The sequence below is a fragment of the Ischnura elegans genome, chromosome 6 (assembly GCF_921293095.1).
Source record: "Ischnura elegans chromosome 6, ioIscEleg1.1, whole genome shotgun sequence".
NCBI lineage: Eukaryota > Metazoa > Arthropoda > Insecta > Odonata > Coenagrionidae > Ischnura > Ischnura elegans.
In genome coordinates this window covers 122608544-122633539 of record NC_060251.1, presented here as the reverse complement: position 1 = coordinate 122633539, position 24996 = coordinate 122608544, and the positions used below count along the sequence as shown (strand labels likewise).

Genomic DNA, 24996 nt, shown 5'->3' with positions numbered 1-24996 from the left:
TTTGAAAACTATAGCTGCATATTTATAGCCTCTTAAATTTTCAGCAGCTATGCTCATTTGGTTTAGGTTTTACAGGGGCACATATATGGTAGTTTTGAATAATTTGATTAGCGGGCAGAATTTTTGTGTGCCTCATTGATTTCAAATACTTACATATTGGAAAATACATGCAATGGACCTTTAATATTACGGAATTTTCTTTATTGAAGTTGAAACTAACAAAAGGGAAAAAAATTATCAAAATCTGAGATGGTGGGCGTGTGACCATCCAAAAATTGGTTGAGTTGACGTGGAATGACACGACTGATAAAAAGAGATTTTGGCTTAAAATCTTCTACTGACAATCAAGTATGTAGTCCAATTGCTGTGATCGCACATAACTTGAACGGGTGTGGCATTGCGAAGCGGAATATCACCGCAGCAAAACCGGAGGAGTCGCTGCTACTCCTATTTCTTTTAGGTAGTATAAGAGCTTACGTCAATCTTTCGAGTAAAATATTCTTGAGGTAATCTAGCCCGTCATTGGGATATCCGGGCGAGGGCCACTCGAGAGGGAACGATGGTCAACTGCGATGAAGTTGACCCAAGAAGTACCTACGTCCATATGAAAAGGCTATAAGCGGAATGGAGACCAGCGTCAAATCAAACTTAGAGTCATCGATTAATTACTAGGATGCGTTTGGATAAAAATGACCACCATTTGATTCCTGTGCACTTAAATTCAAGTCGATTGATTAACAACGAAACTTTTTTGTGAAATTTGCTTGAAAATACGAAAGGGAACCATTTTTGTCACTCCGCATATAAATGAATAAATTGTCATTCATGTCTTCTCCTCATGATGGCGCGCGGCGCATCAAGGATCGTAAATATATTTCAAGTGGACTTTGCGTTTAATGTGTTTCAGTATTTTGACTGTATTGCAATTTTATATTTAACCAATGATAATCCGCAGCAGCAAACTAGCAATGGGTATTGTTTTTAATCTAAATAGTTTCAGTGTATTAATCTGTTCGCCAATATTTACAATTTTCGTAAAATAGCAAGTTAATGTTTCTTAAATTTTTTTGGATCAGAATTAGGTTTAAAACGAGAAATCGCAACAGAAAAAGAAAAACACAATTATTTGGAGTGAAAGTAAAGAGTTATTATTAACAAGTTTAAAGTATACCGGGACTAGCCGCGGTGATAACTTTTACGGGAGTCACCTGCAATGCACAATCGTGCGAAACATCCACAATTTCACTCGACTGGAGCAACCAGCAACCGCTTTCATTATCTATTATTGTCTAAATGTGCTATCCATTCTTACGTAATCCGCTTAGTTTCTAGTCCAACCTTGAACTGACGTGACATGAATTGGCAGACCGCAGGGACAGCTTCGATCTGTCCTCTGGGTATCTTACCTCATCAAGCCACAAATGTGAATAATGGCGGTGCCCACGTGAAGAGCTGCTCATTGCGATTCCAAGCACTCCGTCATTCACTGCCTCGCTTTGATTTGAAACCGGTTTACAATGCGCGCCCTCCACGCATGGCATCCTCTGAATTGGAATTCTCGCCTCGTTTCCTTAAACTGAGCGTAGATGACAGACAGCTGCCTTTGCATGCCTGCGTATCCCACTCGATGAATGAGTCTACTTCTCTGCGTAGTTCCGGAAAGACTGTAGGACTAAATGGTAGCGAAAGCCCTTTCAAATTTCCTCGAGTATTTTAATGACGAAAATAGCAGAGTTTAATCAGAAAAAGTTTTGGCACTAATACATTATACGGTTATGTAAGAGTTTAAAGCAGAGGTTAGTGGAGGGTCTGATCTAGAGCGTAGAATTTTACGGTGCGGAAAATTGGAAGCTGAGGAAAGAAGAGAGGAAAGAAAGTTCGAGATGTGGGTGTGGCGAAGAAAGGAGAAGGTGAAGTGGAGGGAGAGGAGGAGGAACGACGAAGTGCTGGACATGGTGGGTGAGGAGAGGCAGGGTAAGGGGGTGTTGAAAACATTGTTAGAGGGCAGAATGATAGGTAAACGAGGGGGGGGAAGGAAAAAAAAAGACTTTTAGATAGGAGGAAATGGTGTACGTCTTGTTATAAATTGAAGCGAGAAATCCAAAGAGTGTAGATGTAGGTGAGACTGCCAGAAAACTTCATAAATGCTCCATGCAAACCTTCCGCAATCGGAAGAATACGTTAATGATAATAATGATGATGATAATGAAAAACTGAATTGCAATTTTCCACGAAAATAAAATTTAATTCGACTCGAGTTTCGATGTTACTACATCATTTTCAAGGTACAACTGAGAGAGGAGAAATGGGATGGAAGGTCCTCAAGGAGGTGGCTGGAATGGGTAGAAGTGCAAGGCGTGGGGGGGGGGGGGGGAGGGAGGGGAGAGTGGAAAAACCAGAGGAGGTAAAAAGGTTGGGAATTGAAGGGTTTTTTCCAGGGTTAACAAACTTTGAACATAGAAATGAAAGCATTTGAATACACGTGGCGGTCTTCTTATCTTCGGGTGTTGTTTCCGAGGGCCATCGGTGAATGGTGTGGGGCCCTCGGAAACAACACCCGAAGATAAGAAGAATACAGAACACATACAAAATACTCTCTGCAAAACTTCATGATCATATTAACAATTAATTTCCTCGATTAATATTAGTTTTTCGTGTTTGAACAAATATTTCATTTTTGTCTGGTATTATTTTCATCAGTTTGCCATTGAAGAAAACTTTTACATGAGCATCTTCAACCATTTTTCTTTCACGATGCATGGAAAATTCATGAGAGAGAATTACGATAGAGACATATGGGATACTTTAGAGTAATACCCAGAAAATGAATCAGGCCAGAATATTTCAAGCGGAGTGAAAAGGTGCTACCCGAGAAAAGTCCCATGTGCTTCCGTTGACCCGCCAAACGTGCGATGAGCCTCACACGGAAACTGCTTGTGCGCATGGAGTTCGACTCCCACCGCTCACGACTCTGCGCTGAGGGAGTCGCGCACTTGAACTCTCACTCGCACAGTGCCCATCACTATAATGTCCGGCCGCCGGGAGTTGTCCGATAAGACAGCAAGAAGGGGAAGGGGGCAAGGTTGCCAGGTAAGAAAGGGAAACGGCCACATCACATGTTAACAAAAGGGTTCCATGAAGAAAGCAGCCAGAAGGGACGACGAGGGTGAAGGATCCAAAGGAAGAATCGTTTGTTTTGGCGATTCGCAGAAAGGGCTTGTTTTGGTGGTTCATATGCACGTGACAACGTTGTATGACTAGGCAAGGGTGTGAGGTGCATTTGAGGGACAGCGATTGGTTGCAAACCATGTTGGCGCAGGGTTCTCCGACCCTTTCTCCTCTTAAAGTGCTGTCATCGGACAACTATCGCCGGCTGTACCCCAAGGATGCTGCAACCCGGAAGACAGTGGTTCCCAGACCATGCGTAGTTGGACAAAAGTCTAGGAATGATTGAAATTACATGTTTGAATGGTTATAGAGGGTTTCTTATTCTGAAAAATTCAATTTTATCAGTTTCGGATCCTTCAGTAGCTGATTTTAAGAATTTAAAAAAAAATTATGCATGTTTTAATTTAGAATAAATTATGGAAAATTTCTTATGCATGGGCAAGCATCCTTCGTAGCCCAGATCATTTGCTTAGCTGTCTGCAATATCTAATTCGAGGTAAATTTGTGAAATGAGTTTTGCGGTATTAATTAATATTTAAAAAGTACCATTGGATTTCTTGATTTTTATGTTTGAAATGCTCAATTTTTACTGAAGATTATAATAATCACAGCTCACTTTACATCATCAACATGAAGCGACTTCACAAATTATAACGGGCTAATATTTTAATTTGGAAAGCAGTAAAATCTGTAGGTAATTGTTAAAAATATAATTTTACAATTAAGTAATTCATATATAAATATTTATATTTCTTATAAAATATGTTAATCTAAATTATGTCTTCGTCATCATCTCATTATTTATTTTAATTTGTATTTCAAACATTTCCTACCATCTTCAGGAGGCTGTAGTACCGTATTTACCTCCTTAGGTATGCTCCCAATTTCTCTTCCAGGCGTTTCATGTTAGTTGGACACTAACTGATCTGCTGATAAAAGAAGCGTATGCAATAAGTCTTCGTTGCATTCTTTTCGGAATATTTTTGTGTTTTTAACTCTCTATATGTATGTTAGGCCTCTGGTGGTTCTTCAGAAAATCGTCCTTCGATCGGGAGGGCTTTGATAATTCCCGATCCGTGAATGAGCATTTGGTGAAGGGACGTACCATTTGTGCAAGGAGCAAAATCTATCGGCCAATTCCAAAGTATACTTTATGAGCGATTTTACGTTCATTTCATAGGGACTAGAGAGAGCACTCAAAATAACGAGCAGACGAATAATCAGATCCGCATAGATTCCAGTAATGCTGGATGCTAGTTCTGGAAAAAAAGGACGGGTACAGTTCCCGCCATCGGATGTAAGTACCACTGCCTTGTCTTGGTTGTTCTACTAATGAACCTATAACATAATCAAATAGTTGTTTTTTTCTTTTCATCACTGCTTGACCAGTTCTTGTACAACTTCAGAAATAGCTCCCTGCGTTTCAAGCTCATGCTTATCACAAAGCGATAAGGACTTTCAAAGCCTTAGGAAGAGTAGATTGTCGACATTATCGTAGAGTGAGTGTATTATTATATGCAGTTAATACTGCCTGGCGTATGGCAGTGTACTCCCTTTTTTCCAAGCACCAATAATGAAAGACTAAACACAAACGGATGCGCGCGGCACACTAGTCTACGCGAAATGTGATGTCTGCTTTTTCACGGAATATGGTACTGAATAATGATTCACTAGTTTGAAAACGTCGTTTTGTCGTTCAAAATTGTGAAAAGTGCGATTTTTGTTTTTCTTAAAAGAAACTTCCCTACATGCACCTGAATCAGTTGAACTTGGACTAGGAGCGTTGTCATAAATAGCCTGGTCGCCAATAAACAGTTCTGAACAACAATAGTGGTGACCTATAAGTCTCATTTGCTTCATTATTTTATTTATCACCCACTCGGTACAACTTAATAAGTCATTTTCCTCCCCGTAAAAAAATTATTTAACACAGAGATATAAAAAATCTTGTGCAGAACATGTTGCTCGGATCGAATGGAAAATGCTTGTCATTACTTCCTTTTGAAAATGGTAAAAAGTTAACTGCGCCTACCTACGCCCCTTGGTGTTCAGTGATAAAATATAACGGCTGTTCTCCAAACTGGGCTAAATAGCAAACTGTCATTTCAATTAGCATTCGATTTTACGGGGAGGAAGATGATGGTGGACTTATTAAATTGGTCATAACTCGTTAATACATTAAAAGTAACGTATGGAACGCACAATGTAAAATTTTTCTCTTACTTGATCGGTTGACTTTCATGATCCGATTATACATTATTTTTATGTAGTATAGATTATATATGGGCATTAAAAAATACGCCGGGGCGAACGAATGCTGCGCGCGAAACTTTGCTTCCTGAACTTCTTCTACTTTGGCTAGTAGTTTCAATATTATTTCGTATTATAAAGTAGTTAGAGTGGTATCGGCTGAAGTCAAATGATGTACTCGGCCTACCTATTTTTTACGCAAAAGAGAATGAAAAAAAGAAAAAGGAAGAAAACGTAATTAGAAATGAAATGTGAGTGCAATTTTGAACCTCAGCACAATGCAATCGTCGAAAATTATTTTTCAAAGGTATTTACAGTATTCAACTTGACTAGTTTAAACACTGCTTCGAACCATTGAACACTTAACTGTTGACCTTCTGAATCTTCGCTAAGATTAACATAGGTACTCCGATGGACCACCCTTAAAGGGTTGGAAATGGCTGGATGCAAATACGAAACTTTTGATGTGCCGGTCTCGTCATGACGAATTTGATTTGATTTTTTCTCCAGAAAACAATTTGCTTTTTGCAATGATGTTCTCTCTGTTATGGATACTCTTAATTTTGAATTCAACACAGATGATTAGCGTTTGCTCCTTCATTCCTCCTAGGCTATTTTAATGGCTAATCTCTTACATAATGGCAATGAGCTCCCGTAAAAATATCGTCAGGAATGTGTCGCGTTTGGTAAAATTATTTTTTATGCCGTGCATATCATCTAATTATCGAAGCTATTGAGACATCTTCGGGCCCAGAAAGTCAATCACCTAGCATTTGCCGTCTAGAAACGGAGAATTGAAGCAGATAGGCCAAAAAAGGTCAGTTGGTGAGACGGGGTAGGGATGAAACACGCTTCAATTTGTCTCGTATTATTTGATATTTTCCTTAGAAGGCAATGATTTATGGTGCGTGTGATTTCGGAAACAAAAAAAAATACGACAGAGACACGGGCTGATGGACGGCCGAGGGTGGTTTTCTGAAATCTGCGACGTAGTTACTTTTGACGTAGTAATTATCCTACGACGCTGCGATTACCCCGTTGATTGTTCAATCTCTTGGAAAGAGTCGCACTATGTGCCAGTCGTATTTTACCTTTTTTATTTTCCACGGCTAAAATTCTCCTACGTAACCTCTGCGAGAGCTTTCAAACAAAACGTGTCATGAGTAGAATCGCATGCGACGGCGCATTCCAAGATAGAATCGGAACTCTTTCCACCCTTATTGCGCGATGCATTCACCGAAGCTATTATTCAAAATTTCGGATCTAGATCCGATGTCTTCCGTGACTTTGGATCCGATGTATCCGATGAAGGGCAATATTCGCGGATATTTGGATCCACGGTATCCGATCCGACCATCTCTATATTTTACATTTGGAAAAATAGCATCAAGGAAATTTCAGCAGCACATGTTGCTGAAATTACCTTGGAAAAACATAAGTTAGCAAATTACTGATGAGCACTGAATAGGGACTTACCAGATGCTAAATACACGAGAAAATCCTACGAAAGTACCTAATGTTTCACATTTTTAATAATCACAATTTATTTGCTTGTATATAATACCCTTATTTAATTCGGTTGTCCTAAAGAAACTAGACACGATAGAAAATATCTTATCTCAGATTTGGAATCAGGACGAAAAGCACCTCTAGGATCACCCGACTACATCTCTAGGACAGAAAAAAGTTTTCTTGTTGACCAGTGTAATCAGAGTAATTCCTAATGCTCAAAATCGCTCCTCGCCATTGCTATCACGTCTAGCGAATATTTATCCCGTAAAGCCCCTATCGCGTTTCAGAGACGAGAAAATGAGGAAGTGGAAGTGGGCTTTTGATGAATTTTATTACGAGTGGGTGCGAAGAAGGAACGGAAAGAGGTAGAGAGATAAAACGGGTTAGAGGGAGATAGCGGGTAAAAGGAAAAAGGCACAATTCATAAGGATATCGAATGCGCATACATTCTAGAGAGGAGTACGAAATACGTTCGAGCCTCGGTTCGAGGCAGGCAAATTCACCGTCACAACCTTGGTGGCTGGAATAAGACCGTATTTGAATTTCCCTCGTCTAGTTCCAACGATTATATACCGTTAGAAAGGGAATACATTCTCCTGCGAAGCGATGGATAATTCTGTAGGATACTTTTTCCCCCATAGTACATGGAACGTGAGATATCTTAGGACTCGCGGAAAGCTAGAAAACCTTAAGGTGGAAATGGAAAGATTCAATATCGACTTACTTGGAATCAGCAAAATAAAGTGGCCTGAGGAGGGAGATTTTTGGAGTGGAAGTTATAGGATTATGTACACACACACACACGGCACTGGATCCCTGACAGTAATGCTGGGGTTGAAATAATGCTCAGAAAGAGCGCCGGAATGCGTGTGAAAAGCTTCTTACTGTACAATGAAAGGATACTTATGGTAAAGATAGAGACTAAGCCGGTAGATACCGTAGTGGTACAGGTCTACATGCCTACGACAGACTTCGAGGATGAAGAAGTTGAAGATGTCTACGATGATATCAGGGAAGTAATCAAACGGGCAAAGGGTGAAGAAAACCTTATTGTTTTAGGTGATTGGAACGCTGTCGTCGGCGAAGGTCAGGATGGAAGAATAATCGGAAAATATGGATTAGGAAATCGAAATGAAAGTGGAGAAAATATCCTGGAAGTCTGCACAGTACACAAATTAGTGGTTGCAAACACGCTGTTTAAGAATCACATGCGGCGAAGATATACATGGAAAATGCCAGGAAACAAGAGAAGATTTCAATTAGACTATATTTTAGTCAAGCAGACGTTTATGAACCAGGCAAAGGAATTTAAAAGCTATCCAAGGACAGATATTGGCAGAGATCACAATCTAGTGATGATGAAATGCCATCTGAAATTCAAGAAATTAAAGAAATCAGGAAGAATGCATGGCATTTAGAGAAATTAAAGGAGTCAAAAAATCAACAGGCCTTTCAAGAAGTATTGGAGAGGAAGATAGGATTAGATCAGACTGAAAAATCAGTGGAGAATAGTAGGAAAAAATATCAAAAGTGAGCTTTAGGAGGCGCTAGAGAAGTTCTAGGGAGAAGAAAACGTGTTAAGAAAAAGCCACGGATCAAGGATCAAGGACAGGCTTTATACAAGAGAATAAAGAAAGAGATTTGCCGAAAAGCGAGGAAAGCCAGAAAAGCGTGGATGAGGAACATTTGCGAGGACGTGCAAAATAACCTCGTAAAAGGGAAAGTGGAAGCGGCCTATAGAATAGTGAGGAACCATTTCAAGGAACGAAGTACAAGATGTAATACCATAAGGGACAAGAATGGAAATATTCTTATCGAAAACGAAGACAAAGCCGAGAGATGGAAGGAATACCTGGAGGAATCATACAACGGAAGCAAACTTAGCCAAAAATTATTGAAGATGAAAGTGAAGTTGAAGAGGATGACATTGGAGCGAGCATCTTAAGGTCGGAATTTGACGCTGCAATAAGAGACCTCTGAAAGAATAAGCCCCCAGGAGTAGATGACATTCCAGCAGAGCTAATAAAAAATGCAGGAGTAAAGGTCTTAACTCAACTGTATAAAAATATCTGCGATATATACTCAACAGGAGATTTACCTAGTGACTTCGAGAAGAACATCATCATTCCTATACCCAAAAAGAAGAGAGCTGAGAAGTGCAAAGACTCTAGGACCATAAGCCTGACGACACAAACGTCGAAGATTCTAACAAGAATCATTTACATAGAGAAAATAACGAAGAGCAGAAGAGTTCTTGGATGAGGACCAATTCGGATTTAGGAAAGCAGGGGCAAAAGAGAAGCAGTTTTGACTCTTAGGCTGCTCATGGAGAAGAGAATGGAGAAGAACACATTTTCATAGAATTTGTCGATTTAGAGACGGCATTTGATAACGTGGAATGGAATTCAATGCTCAGAATTTTTATAGAAATCGGAGTACTCTACATTGATCGTAGAATTGCCCATAGTTTGTATAAAAACCAAGTAGCTGTGATGAAATGCGGACCCAACGGTGCAGAAGCAAGAATAAGAAAAGGGGTAAGACAAGGGTATGCGCTTTCCCCCTTCATTTTGAATGCTTATTCAGAAAAAGCCATCAATGAAATCAAGGAGAAAGCTTCGGGCATCAATATTCACGGAGAAAAAATTAGTATACCGCGATTTGCTGACGACATAGCAGTCATAGCCGAGACAAAGAAGAATTTGAAGAAGACTTTGGCAAATATGGAAAGGACAATGGCCAGATATCAGCTGAAAATCAACAAAAAGAAGACTAACATATTAGTTTGCAGCAAAAGAGAGGAGGCTAAGACGAAGATTAACCCAGGAAAGTATAAGCTTGAAGAGGTGAAAGAATTTTGTTACCTGGGAAGCCGAACCACCAACGATGGACGAAGCAAGAAAGAAATAGTCAGTTGAATGGCGCAGGCGAAGAAGGCTTTCTAAAAAAAGAAGAAGCTTCCTTACTTCTATGCTTGTATTCTCAATTTTAAAGCTGATACTACAAGCATAGAATTAAGGAAAAAATCATCTGATGCTACACATGGAGCATGTTTCTCTATGGAAGCGAGGCTTGGACGTAGACAGCAGCAGAGAAGTAAAGAGTGGAAGCATTCGAAATGTGGTGCTACCGAAGAATGATGAAGATAAAATGGATTGATCGTGTAAGTAATGAGGACGTTCTAAGAAGGGTGGGAGAAAAGAGAAGCTTCCTAAAAACCTTAAGCAGACGACGAGACAACTTAGTTGGCCACATTTTGAGGCACGATGGTCTGATGAAGACAATCGTTGAAGGACTAGTGGAAGGGAAAAAGGGACGCTAGGGACGGCCCCGAATTAGTTATATAGGACAGGTTATAAATGATGTAAAAGAGAAGAAATACTTAGCGATGAAATGGCTAGCGAATGGGAGAGAGGAATGGAGAGCTGCGTCAAATCAATCTTAGGATTGTTGACTAATGATGATGTCATCCTCAGAAATCCAAACATGAGTGATAGAGGGTCCTTTACTGTCCCTCTCTTAAAATAACTGTCCTTATTCAGTGGCTTCATCGATGAATTCCCGCCTCATCGCATGAATTCGCGCTCAATTGATTGACTTCTTGAAAGAACTTATGATTGTGGCCACTCCGTTTAGGGAGAGTGAGAGAATCAAAGCGGATGCAAGAGCAGCAGCCGGAATCAAGTGGCAGTTCACACACGCAGCTACACATTGGCGTCGCATGCTCGGCAGACTTTCGCAGGGCAGCTCCTGATAAATTCCCTGTCATGGCTGCAATCCGCACTGCTTATTCCACGCGATTCCCTCGACCGATTTAGTAACGGAGCGCCGCGCCGCCAAGCGGTCCTGATTGGCATTCACGCCACGCATTGATTGCCGTATAGCCTCGCTCCCGCTTATCGCGTCCAATCTTCCTCCCCTTCAATTGTTCCCTCCGCTCCGTTGGCGAGTGGTCCTCCATGTGAGCACAATCTGCGGTCCCTCATCTCATCTCAATCGAAGTGTCCTTGACGGTTAACATGGCGTGTGTTATGCTTCACCTAAAAACTACCTCATCCGCCGTTTTACTCAATAAACGCTTTCGCCAAATTTACGTCAAAATCTATTCAACGCCACATGAGTTCTCCTCAGAATTTAAAATTTGAGCATAATGCTTTTTTTCTCTAAAACGTTTATTTTTATTTCTGCTCTGCTTATGACTACGTGCACTAACGCAGTGAATGTGAAATAAGTGACGTATGCATTTGGGAGTGTCCAGAGAAAACGGAAAACGAAGCATTTTCATGACTGATATTTAAATTTAATCGGCTGACGTCATTGTGACCCTTCAATAGAAAAATGCAAAATTGTCATAAACAAGTGGGGAGGACTAGCCATGATGGTCCGCCTTTCCATGAGCCAAACATTTTATATAATTTTGCAAAATGTTCACTGATGACATTGATATAAAACTGTGCGTATCTCAAAGATTTTATTTCAAAATTAAAAAGCATTTTACAAAGCTTGAAAACTCATAAATTTGCACCGATTTTTCTGCGAAATGCCGCAATTCGTCAACTCGCCCGCCAACGACCAGGACCCCAGGCCGGGCCTGCCATCAAAGACGGACTCGAGTGACATTTCAGAGTCCCCTTACTCCACCTCACCTCACGCTCCTCATTGGCAGACGAATGACGTGGAATGTTTAAATACTTGAAATACAAAATTTCGTGTATTTCAGAAAAGGGCGAAGAAAATTAAGAGAGATATTTTTACAAATAACAATGTGGACATTGTTAAAAATGCAGCCTAATGACTTCTGCAGATACAATGTGTAAATTTGTGTTATTAAAATTGCTAAAATGTGCATTGAAACATAAATACTCCGCGATTCCGAGTAACCTTTTGCACATTAAGATCCACTCGGTCTTCCGTACCGTTTGTGCCGTGTCAGAGTCCACGATCTCCGAACGACTAAGAAAGCCATTCTAGCCAAGCAATAGTCGTCTGTGAAACGCCACGCATGAATACCTATGTGCGTTTCTATTCTAGCTTCTAACTGTCTAAAATAGGAATTTATTAACATTATTACAAACTTGTGCAATGAAAATAAACAATGCTGTTAAGAGGATACGAACCTTTCCAAAAAGGCATTTGTCCCGCCCCACGCCAACTAGAAAGAGAGTTAGAACTAGAAAGAGATTACACAGCGAGGGAGAATACATCATCATAATGTTATCACAAGAATTTCGCCCGGCGGCCATCTTGAAATTAGGTTAAATGAGTGCCAAATTGGAAATAACTTTTACGTCAGAGTAAGTAAATATAGTCTGTGTGATTGCCTTGCGTGAAACAAAACAGTTTCCAGGCAGTACTTTCGGGAAGTTTTATCTGGGGAGCGATCATCAATAATTCACTTAACTATTCGTACTTGAATGTCACTCCTGTCATAATTCAGGTTAGGAGTTTTCTAGTAAGATAACGACTTCAGCCACCCGTAACGAGTTTATTTATGTATGTGTGTGTATAGAATCTAAACAATCATTGTTTTCCCCTGAATCACAACAAAATTGGAGCAAATGCAATCTTGTTATTTCCTGGCACAAGGAAAAACACGATATCGAATAGATATGAATATCTCCGAATAACTTATTATGTGTAACAATAGCCAGTATTTACGAAAAAGATTAGCATTCCTGGATCTTTCGGGAAGCTGATAAACTGTACTTCTCTTTCAGCCTTGAGTTATTTTTGCAGTTAATTGCAGAGCACCAAAGTAAACCGCCTCCTTTACTACATTTCTTGTTCTCTCCCGCAGGACAGACAATATCACTACTAGCAGACTATTTAGTAAGTTCCGACACATAAAACGCGAGCAAATGTGTCTTAAATGCTTTTTACTGCTTATCGGCCACAATTGCCGCATCTAGAACATGACCGAATTACGTATCGAGTGATCACCACTTTCTACGCCCCATGTATTAATTTTCTTACTCTGTGACTAATTGTAAGTCGGCCGGCCCGGGTGGCAGTGCTGATTAATGGGAAGTTGGACATACATTAAAAAAAAAACAAATAAGTAAACAGGGCATATCAATCGGGGTACATATAAATTCGAACGGAAAAACTTCGCAGTCGCTGCTCTTTAAATATTTGTGTCTGAATTGGATTAATTCTTCTGGAGGTGGGCTTGACAATCTCTTCAAAATGGAACATAAAATAGTAAATCTGGTTTCGGAAGCTCAGTACCATAGAGTAGAATAAATGCTTGGTGCATCAGAACCTTTGCCGATGCTCGAATCCCACTGACCCCACGCCCCTTAATTTGCACCTGCACTCCGCCTCCTGTCTTTCGAGTGACTTGTTCTTGACATTCCGTTCCATCTTGTGTTGGCAGCCACGTGGGTGGGAGGAGGATACGTCAACGGAGCGGCAGAGATTATGTTCACCAAGGGGTTGCTATGGTGCCAGGCGCCACTCGGCTACAGCCTCAGCCTCATAGCAGGTGAGTAACTAACGCACTTTCATTCCTGACAGTAAATCATTTTCAAACGAAACACAAAAAAATAATATTGGGTGCAAAAAGTAAAAAAATGAAATTACAATGAAAAAAAGAAAAAATAACTATTGAAAAGAGCACTTGAAAAGATTTGAAAAGATTTTCAACATCACTATTGAGATGATTTTTTTATTCCGCTAATAACTTTACGAAATAGGGTGGTTTCCTATTATTTTTTAATTGCCTAAATCGAAAGATTATTACCCCTCGAGCACGTATTTCACGCTTTTAGATTTTTAAATGACGACATCTATTTTTCGCGATTAAATGAAAAGTGAAAATTTTCAAGCGCGCGAAAACGCGACGGCTAAGTATGAATGCGGGGAAAACACCGTGAGACGTATTTCTGGTTCCAACTGTCGGCGTGTAGGGTGACCTTGGGGCGAGGCTTGAGCGCTGATATGACGCAGGATGCTAGCAGGTAGCTGAGTACCATGCTAACGGGTAGCGCATGGCTTAAATAAGGATAATTATTAATACCTTATCAAACGAAGAAAACTTTCCGAACTTTAATAGTTTTATTAGGTGATTATTAAGAGACGTTTCCCTGAGCTCTGTGCCCCATGTATGCATTGGTAATCTCAGACCATGAAAAACTCCTATCTACTCGTGTAGAAACTAGGTCCCTGTGACGTCACGTGGAGTGGCATCGCATGGGCGCCAATCTGGCCTTTTTCAAATGAGGTTGAAATTGACCTTTGCCATTCGTCTAAACCGGGATTTCTAAAACCATAAAATTTGTATATTATGAATACACTGATGGTGGGTAACGAATCGCAATCAATGCCTTTCGTTTTCTTTGATGAATTGATTGACTACCCTTTTGTTCTCGCGAGTTTTCTTATTTCACGCAAACATTAATTTAGACAGACAACTGAGAATTAGGCGCCATTTTTAATTTTTCGCTTAGCTGCTCTGATGGATGTTCACTTCCAGAGGGCGTACGAAGCGTGTAAAATTCGCCTCCAGAAGTGCTGAGGGAGCATAGTTTATAGACTCCTAGACATTTGTGGCGATGTGACTGTTGTCATCACCAACAAACCCACGCGGTTGCACCGGAAACATGGAGAAATTGGAACATTTGTGGCGATATCTATGATTAAGTTTCTTCATGGAATTCATTCTGATTACTTAAATTAAGCACCCTGTGCATAAGTGACAATGATTGGAAGGTGACAACGGTGACAAGTTTCTAAAGCAATGCGTGATGACATACAGTAATTAATCATGATGTTCCGTTTCCTTTCAGCCATGGTTTTCACGGAGCCGATGCGACGTGCTCGCTACGTCACCATGTTGGATCCATTCCAGGCCAAGTACGGCCCTCGCGTCGGGGGGCTGCTGTTCCTGCCTGCGCTCTGTGGGGACGTCTTCTGGTGCGCCTCCATCTTGAGTGCGCTCGGTGAGAATCACCTGTTCTGTTCGACGGACGAAATACGCAATCGAAAAAGATTTCGTCGGAGTGATCTCGATACCATTAAACGGTGGCACAAAATGGGGCATATCGACCACCATTTCATTCGGTGTTCATTCCATTTCCATTCATTCAACCATTTTGTTCAATCATATTTGTCAGTAGTTGTAATTTACATGATTTCGTTGTTAAAGTAGTTTCTTTTCGCTTTCCATTATTATGAGATTTATAAAATAATTTTAAATTAGAAAATTAATAAATTTAACTCATATTCTCCGTAACGCACGGGGTTTATGACTCGTGACTACGAAAAGGAAAGTTTAAACCTCGCGTTAATAGCCCGTTTGTATGGAGGGTTATAAAAATTGGGGGTCGCGGGCCGTTTGGAAAGGGGTCGCGAGATGACTACAAATGATATGGTCAACTATGCACTTAAACTTATACAACGATTTTTAGGGGGTATCGGCCAAAAATTATGGGCTAAAAGGGGTCGCGGGAAGGAAAAGTTTGGGAACCGCTGCACAGTGGGCGGAAATCGGAAAAAGCCGGACAAAATTACAAAATGGCTTTTTTTTGAGTTATAAACTTGAAACTTTGCAATACTCCAGAATGATTGAAATTTATGGATATGCACTTCATTTGACATAGATCCCACCCGTTACTGAGATACAGAGGCTCAAACGTGAACAAATTTCCATAAAAACGCCCGTCTTCAGTTTTCTCTGAAAATCTTCCAAAGTAAGTAGATGGTGAAGTTATGGGTGGATTCTTGCGGAATAAAAAACCACATAATCTGTTGTCATAGGGTTTTTCCTTTAATTTTCCGTAATCTTAAGGAAAATCATCGATAAATTGTTACCGTGCGGTTACAAAATGGCGGACACTGTTTTTCGACAAAGTTTTACATTTAGGTAGAGTTTCAAATTGGTTTTCGGCAAAGTCACGCGGAGTAACTTATATGAAAGCATTTTTTGAAGATTGCTTGAGGTGCTTATGCAGTTATCTTTGAAATAAGTTTGCGTCGCCGGAAATTACACCGATTTTTCGATCGCGCGGCAGGGTTCGTCCCCGCGCGTCGGGAGTTGGATTAGCCGCGACGCGGTAAGGTTATTGAAGCTTTACGGCTTTTAACGCTCAGCATTCACCGTTTTTATGTTTTGCTTCAAGATACCCATTCTCAAATAGTCTATGGTGAAGACGTCGGAGGATTTTCAGCCGAGGTAAGTGCACGTTTCATTGAAGTTCATTTCGTTTTCTTTGGATACGATCGAAGACCATGCTTCAATTAAAAGCGTTCAAATCTCGAAAAAGTGAGTTGTTTTCCTGGGACTCATACAAAAAGACCTACCAGAAAGATACCAGCTGAGACTCTTAGACCTTCTTTACTCTCCGATCCCTGACCCCCAGGATTCTACTGCGAAAACGGTCGTTTTTTGACACCGCGGAGCGTAGCCTTTGACCGTCTTAACGGGCTCACTTCTACGGGAACTTCTAGGTTTTTAAATGTGTATAGAAAAATCGGTGTAATTTCCGGCGACGCAAACTTATTTCAAAGATAACTGCATAAGCACCTCAAGCAATCTTCAAAAAATGCTTTCATATAAGTTACTCCGCGTGACTTTGCCGAAAACCAATTTGAAACTCTACCTAAATGTAAAACTTTGTCGAAAAACAGTGTCCGCCATTTTGTAACCGCACGGTAACAATTTATCGATGATTTTCCTTAAGATTACGGAAAATTAAAGGAAAAACCCTATGACAACAGATTATGTGGTTTTTTATTCCGCAAGAATCCACCCATAACTTCACCATCTACTTACTTTGGAAGATTTTCAGAGAAAACTGAAGACGGGCGTTTTTATGGAAATTTGTTCACGTTTGAGCCTCTGTATCTCAGTAACGGGTGGGATCTATGTCAAATGAAGTGCATATCCATAAATTTCAATCATTCTGGAGTATAATTGCAAAGTTTCAAGTTTATAACTCAAAAAAAAGCCATTTTGTAATTTTGTCCGGCTTTTTCCGATTTCCGCCCACTGTGCGCTGGTTATAGTCACGTGATAGTGCATGCTGGCCTCAACCACCCCTTGGTGCACTAGGCATGGGCAAAAAATACCGGTATTCGGTAGTACCGGATACTATTTTTTTTTCTACTCCGGTATTACCGGCCAGTATTTTTTTGGCGGTACTACCGGAGTATCGGTACTAGAAATACCGGTACTTCGACGGCGCTGCCATCTTATGTGTTATCAATCAACTACCTACCCAGCTTGTTAAACAATTGAGAGCTGATAATGTATCAAGCGAACCCAGCGAAGTAGGCCATTTCCGAGGAGGTTGTAAATATACTTCGTATATACAACCTCCTTGGCCATTTCCAAGAAATAAACACCAATTTGCAATGGATTTCAGCAAGAAGGGTTTATTTAATTAATTCCAAGGATATTTCTCAAGAAATCATAACAAGAGACAAGAAAATTAGGATAGGCCTACTTGTGCAATAAGTGCACACTTGTATTAAAGCACAATAATACCTCTGTTTATTTTAATTTAAACTGATGGTATAAGCGCTGACACAGCTGATCAGCGTAGGAAGAGACTGAAAAATAGCGATGATAAGGTTAAGTTTAAGGCTTAATATATTAACAATGTTCATCCGTTTCTCGTTTTTTTTCCAGACAACCATTCAAGTGCACCACCAAATGAAGACCAAATTAATTTTGCTTCTTAATTATTAAGATGTGTCCTCCTTCCTTAGTTTCTTTCTTGTTTTCTCATCATTTTACGGTACTTTCACAAAACTGTGAGTTCGAGACAAGTGTTATCATAATTGATAAAGAAGATATTTATTTACTCAATTGAGGCAAGAAAAGTTATCGAACTCCACACATGCATTTCTGTCTTTGAAATAAAAGGAACAGCGACCTACAAGTCAAATTTTATTCAATCGCTGTATTTTAGCCGTAACTAAAACCGATTCTTGTTGTGTAAAATTATAAAATTAAATGTCTTAACATTATAGGAGCTTTTCCTAGGTAATCTTAGACTGACAACGTAAGCTCTGTGAATAAGAAGACTTTTCATTATAAGTTCACGGCAAAAGACGTTCTAATGTTGGTCTCGAGTCCAAAAAAACCGGTGGCTTCAGGAAAACAAGTCATCTGATGGAGTTCCCGAGAGAACTTCACACTTCATATACGCCAGGATAACACCAAAATTTAATGGTAGCACCAAAATCATTGCCTTTAAAAACTTCATGGCTATCACCCTTCTCACTATTAGAGAATCTAGCTCCTCCTTCTAATCTCCTCCTTCTTCCATGTTATTAACGTATTGTATCAATTATGAAAGTACCGGTGTACCGGTATTTTTTTGCCGGTACTACCGGGAGAGTACTATTATTGCTTTTTAATACTCATCACAAAAATACCGGTACTTTTTCAAGTACCGCCCATGCCTATGGTGTACGGCGTGTATTGCCTCTTCCGGATTACGATTACTCCAGCGATCGTTTAAAATATCGTGCAATCACACAACGATGGTTAAAACCTGTGCTGCCCTCCAGTGCTGAAATCTGGAGTGTACTAGAAATTGAAGGTTAGCAAAGCTGTTGAGGTATGCATGGACAAGATATTACTGTGTTTAACGTGTATTTGACGTATTATTTTTCATCCGCCCATATTCTTCCTTGCTTGGACAAATGCATTAAAAATAGAGCGATGGGAGCCTCACAAACTTTTCCTTCTTCTCTTGTCGCTTCCTCTTCCGGTTTCGCAGCGCCTAACCATCGTGAAGTGGCAACGTTCGGAACTGCGTGAACTGTTGTCAGGACATGCATTCACACAACTATTTGTGCCAACTATCGTTAGGACGATCGCTGGGACAATCGTAATCTGAACGGGGCAGATGTGTGCATTTGGTCTGAGTTCTGCCATGAAAACAACCATAGATAACATGATGTCGGATGCGCGCAGGGTCATCGCTGGTGGTCATTTTGGGGCTGGACAGCACGGCGTCGGTGGTGGTCAGCGCCCTCTTCGCGGGCGCCTACACCGTCGCTGGAGGTTTCTACGGCGTCACATACACCGACGTCATCCAACTAGCCTGCATCGCCTTCGGCCTGGTAAGACATTAATTATTAAGACGTGGGTCGTTTATCCAATGTGGGTAGAGAAGACAAGGTGATCGATGGACAATTATTTTATGCTACACTTTTGGTTATTTTTCGATGTTTTAGCTTCAGCGATTGAGGAATTCGTAGTGCCTTTACCATACCTTCTTCATAGACCGTTGCCATCATTGACTTTCAATGAATTTTGCCGTTGCCCTGAGGCTGAATCGTGGTGTATCCGCAAACGATTCTCTCCCACTCACATTCTCATCTGAGCGAAAAGATGGAAGTCGCACGGCGCTGGGTCGGGTGATCGAAAATGTCCCAATGAAATTGCTCTAGGAGCAGTTGGGGTGCTCCGGCGCATAGAGGGCGCTTCCAGAAGTCACTCTGCCCCTTCTTTTGCTTTGAATGGCAATCGGCGAGATGCTTTCCACTGAGCAGCTGCATTTATCGTTGTCCCCGACTGCGTCAGATCCACTAGCTAAACACCTTTTTGACCCCAAAATACGGCAGAATAACCTTTCGAATGTTGAAGGATCGCCTGAATTTTTTGTGGTTTGTTTGCTGATTTTTGGTGCATCCATTGAGATCATTGTTGCTTTGTTTTAGGCGTGTCATATATACACCGTATCATCTCAAACCACAGTCGGTTTTCAACACTTTTCTCTATAATCGGCATACAGGTCAAGGCATGTCAATTCTGAAGCCATTCGTCGAGTTTTGTGGTTGTCACTCCGCAGTTGACACAATTAGTGAGACTGCTTTGACTTAAGAAGGAGGGGCAGTTGCATATCTGCGCCTCTGTCACTTGCATAGCGACTTGACTTAATTAAAAAATATAGGATGACTAAAGCCGCCACGAAGGAAGCGTTCAGGAATGCGTTCACGAATTTTAAAAGAAAAACACTAGTAGAGCAGTTACAGGATAACCCAAAAGCATTTTGGTCATATGTTAGGGAAGTTCAAGGTAAACGATCTACCGTATGTTCGCTGAGAAACGACAATGGAGATGTGTTGACAAGCAGTTACGATAAAGCCAATTTATTAAATTCCTACTTCAAGAGCGTGTTCACGGAGCCTTCCGAAAACTCACCCGAGACCGATGACAATCCCTGTATACATAAGATGCCACCTATTGACATTAGTACGCTCGGAATAGAAAATATATTGAAATCGCTTATTCCAAATAAATCACCTGGTCCAGACGAAATCCCTTCTCGCGTATATAAAGAACTAGCCTCAGAAATTGCCCCTTACTTGCAGTTAATATTCAGTAAATCCATCAAGCAACACGAAGTACCTAATGACTGGAAAATCGCTAATGTAACGCCAATATTTAAAAGTGGAGACAAGGAACAGTCATCTAATTACAGGCCGATATCTTTTACGTCCATCTCTTGCAAAGTCCTTGAACACATCGTAGTCAGCTCGGTAATGAAACACCTAGACGCGCAAAACTTATTAATGGGAACTCACATGGATTCAGGAAAAGCAGATCGTGCGAAACTCAGTTAGCGCTTTTCGCCCACGATATTTTAGTCTCCGGGGAAGACAACATTCCAGTAGACGCGATTTTTCTTGATTTCAAAAAGGCATTTGATAAAGTACCCCACGGAAAGTTAATAATAAAACTGAAATCTTATGGTCTAGACGAAGATGTCATTTCCTGGATAAGAGAATTTCTGAGCGACCGCGTCCAAAGAGTAGTATTAGACGGTGCAGTCTCCAATGAGGTTAGAGTCACTTCTGGCGTTCCTCAGGGTAGTGTCATTGGCCCACTCCTATTCCTTCTTTATATAAACGACATTGGCGAAGTAGTGCAGAGTAAGTTACGATTATTTGCAGACGACGCTGTAGTTTACAGAGAAATCCGTTACAGCAAAGATATAGATGAACTAGCGAATGACCTTGCTGCTATCCAAGCTTGGTGCGATGCTTGGCAGTTGGAATTAAATTTGGAAAAATGCGTCGTAATGAATTTCTGGAAGAAGAATAACTCCCTACAGCGTAACTATATCATTCGAGGCACCCAATTAAATGCAGTTGAATCCGTGAAATATCTAGGCGTTAGACTCAATAATGATCTATCGTGGAATAAACATATTCGAGAAATAACCGGTCAAGCTAATCGTAAAATGGGTTTTGTTAAAAGAATATTAGGAAAGTGCGACGACAAAGTGAGAGAAATTAGCTACTTTTCCCTCGTTAGACCACATTTGGAATACGCTGCCAGTGTTTGGGACCCTCATGAAAAAGGCTTAATAACAGAGTTAGAACGCGTGCAAAGAAGAGCTGCCAGGTATGTGAAAGGTCGTTACGATAGTCTTGTTAGTGTAACAGACCTCTTAGATAAACTCGGATGGGAATCTCTGTCGGACCGTAGATTGAAAAATAGACTAAACCTTTTAGATAAATTCAAGGGCAGTGTCCTCTCTAACGAAGTTAACCATATCTTGCGGACGCCAACGTACTACGGAAAATCAGATCATATAAATAAATTAAGAGAGATATATTGTAGAACAGACAGATTCCGAATGTCATTTTTTCCTCGATCGATAAGAGATTATAAAGGCAGCAATAGAACTCGTAAATAGATTGCATGGCTTGTAGTGTACCCTACTAACCTATGTAAAACTTAATGCATGTTTCTGAATTTCTATTCTATATTCTATTTCTAACAGCATACGGGACGTTTTTTGGACGGTGTGGTGTGCATGTGGGAGTCCAAATGCATGCTGAATGCTGGTGATTGATCACCCCCTGCCAAACACCCTAGAGGTGGCTCGCAGGGTATTATGTAGATGTAGATGTAGACGTTGACTTGTCTGAGGTTGAAACAAACAGCATTCGTATTTATGTTCGAATCTTAGCGCTATTAAACAGAAATACTCAGTATTAACTATGAAAACATTTTGCGCGTTATTTCGCTTCCAAATCGAATAGTAACAAAGACTGTCTTAAACTTCCAAAAATTTTCACTAAAAATAAAAGGCATTATTTAACCGTTTTTGTCTCAACTTTGTGGAATGTTGCTAGGAGACATCTGAAGACCACCATCAGGCAAAATGGCAATTGGGACGAGGTCAAACGTTCGGACCGGAGAAGGACCTTAAATACCTCAAGCGAATACGAAATTCCGAAACCAATCGCCGGGGCTAAACTTCCCCATGCATCTACGGTGTCCGGGAAAATTTCCAAGATCCTCCAGTCATGAAAACCGTCTTCCGAGACTTATATCAAATACCCTGTGAATGCGAGAACGAGAATTTAGAAACATCGGAGGCGCCTCAGGAGAACAGATGCACGGTGCGCACAAGTTGATTGTCGGAAGGGGTGTCCCAGAAGACTCTGGTCTTGTTGGAGCTACCACAGTATGACCCAGCGTTCTGGTACGACACGCGTCACAGAACCATTGTCGGCACTGCTCACTCAGTAACTTGTAGCCATCATCGGATGTTGCGAGACATATCGGAAGATGAGAAGTCACCCCATTCGCAGCAAGAGAGCGATTTTGGTCTCGCTTAATGGATTTCACGCAAGCACTACAGTTAGGCATTTCGTAAGAGCTTTCAAGAGTAAAAGAGGCAGACAGCGATCCGCACTGCTCGAAGGCTTAGCTGAGATTGTATTTCAGCAAGTTAACTCATGTATCTCCACTAAAAACACTCAAATTCCCTTGCAGTCTGGCTTCCGTGTTAGACATAGCACCCAAACTGCACTTTTAAAAATTACCGAGGACATTCGTGATGCAATGGACATAGTCAGGTATCGATCCCAGTATTATTTGACTTCACCAAGGCTTTCAACTCCGTTTGCCATGAATTGCTCCTCCGCAAGATGAGTACCCTAAATTTTCCAAAGAGTGCAGTTGACTGGTTTCGTTCTTACCTCAACGGTCGTACTCAAGCAGCATTGATCAGTGAAAACCAACTATCAAACTGGATCCCAAATACCATGGGGATGGTAGGAGGATCAGTTCTTAGCCCACTTCTTTTTCTCTCTTCATAGACGACCTCCCTGATGCCTTCATGCATTGCGAGTACCATCTATACGCAGACGGTTTCTAATTATATCATCATTCATCGCCATCCGACATTATAACGTCAGTCACACTTATCAATGAGGATATCAAGAGAATTAACAGTTGGGCGCAGGCCAATCATTTGGTTCTTTATTAAAGGAAAACAAAAGCAATAATTATTGGGAGCAAAACTTCTTTTCCCAATTAGATCCTGAAAATCTGCCAAAAATCAGAATCGGTAGCCACAATATACCTTATGAGGAAACGGTAAAAAACCTCGATGTTATGTTTGATCGAACCCTTAGCTGGAACAAGGGCGTACCCAGGATCATAACTAGGAGGGGAAATTCATGGTCTAAGGTGGGGGGGAACGGGGGCAAACAAAGTTGTGACATTAGTTTATGAGGTTATTTCCTTGAAAAAATAGTTTTATTTTAGTTATATCTTATACTAATACATCTAATTTTTCGTGGGTTTAAAAAAATTGTTGAATGCTTTCGTTTCAATTCAGAACTGATTTTGCTCAAAGATTTTTGCAATTTTTGCTTTGCTTTTGCGCTGGGTACGCCCATGAACTGGAAGCCTCAAACACATTTTGCGAGGCGTAAATTCTTAGATCTCTACATCAACTTATCAGAGCTAGGGAAGTACTTACCCCCGATATACGAATTCCTCTAGTAAAGACCCCTCACCTGGATTATTGTGCAATCTTATTCACAAACCTTAACGACGAATACACTAACAGACTCCAAGTTTCTATGAATTCAGCTGATAGATTTATTTGCGATCTAAAAAAATGGGACCATATCAGCGACTCTTGCAGCCGCCTTAACTGGCTTAAAAGTAAGGAGCGTCGCACCCTTCTGATAATAATTTTAGCCTTCTGTGTCTTAACGACCAGTTTCCCACAGTACCTGTACGAGAAATTCGTAAGAAAAACTGAAGTGCACAACAACCTACCCGAAAAAAACCAATAATCTCCGTATCCCAAAACATCGCACACCTCATGTGAATAAATGGTTCATAGTAACCGCCTCACGAATATGGATAATATGAATATCTTCCAGTCCAAATAAGAAGCATCAATAAATTTAAACATAGCACATATGTTTTTCTGAAAAATGCCTAATTAACTTCATGTTGAATTCCTCTGGTTTACATATACATAGCCTAAATATTATTATAATTATTTTTATTGATATACATGTGAATAAATGGTTAACTGACTCTTAGAATTCTATTAAATCACAGTGTTATCCTAATGTTTTGGTTTTTTATTATTATTATTTGAAAAAAATATTGTTTGTTTGAAACTAATGCCATAATGAAATATCACCTTAGATTCTTGTAACTATTCTGTTATATCACAGTGTGATTTTTTTCTTTTGTTGAAAATATTGTTTTGCTGAATTGTTTTCACGCTATTGGCGATCTGCACAGGGCGCATTTGTCTGAAATTCTATTTATTTCTTTTCTTCTATGAATGTACCAATGCTGAAAAATGTAAAAAGTTGAACATTTATTTTCTCATGGGCCTCAGTGCTCACGAAAATAAACGAAATCATTATTATTACTTTTCTCTCTCATTATGATTAGCATCGTCAAATTCAGAGGAAGAAAGTCTTCGTAGCAGAGCACAAACACAGAGGGGAATGCGTTTAGCACGCATTCGTTCGGCGCGGTTGAACATAGTAATAATTATATTTGTTTAGGTGAAAGGAATTATTATAATTTCCTTTCAAAACGTATTTTAATGATAATTATGATTATTTACGTTAATATCACGAATATAATTTTAACATTTTCTAAACATATTAATTAAGGCCGATTTTTAGAGACAAGTTAGTGATAAATTGTCCGCAAGGAGCCCATACCGTGAGATTCCAGCAGTCACTCATGCATTAATACGTAAATGGCGGCGCTCAAGCAAAGATTAGCGCGGGTGTTATTACGTTATGTGAGATTACCGTGAAAATTGC

The 24996-nt window shown here is 40.3% G+C and overlaps 1 protein-coding gene across 2 annotated transcripts in view; it reads left to right on the top strand.

Annotated features, from left to right (window-relative positions):
• The window catches only part of LOC124160088 (high-affinity choline transporter 1-like), a 58840-nt gene that overhangs the window by 2205 nt on the left and 31639 nt on the right, over positions 1–24996 (top strand). For both annotated transcript variants that reach the window (XM_046535808.1, XM_046535809.1), the window contains exons 2-4: positions 13307–13414; positions 14718–14870; positions 18857–19005. In XM_046535808.1, coding sequence (XP_046391764.1) covers positions 13307–13414; positions 14718–14870; positions 18857–19005 — 410 coding nt within the window. The remainder of the gene's footprint in view (positions 1–13306; positions 13415–14717; positions 14871–18856; positions 19006–24996) is intronic.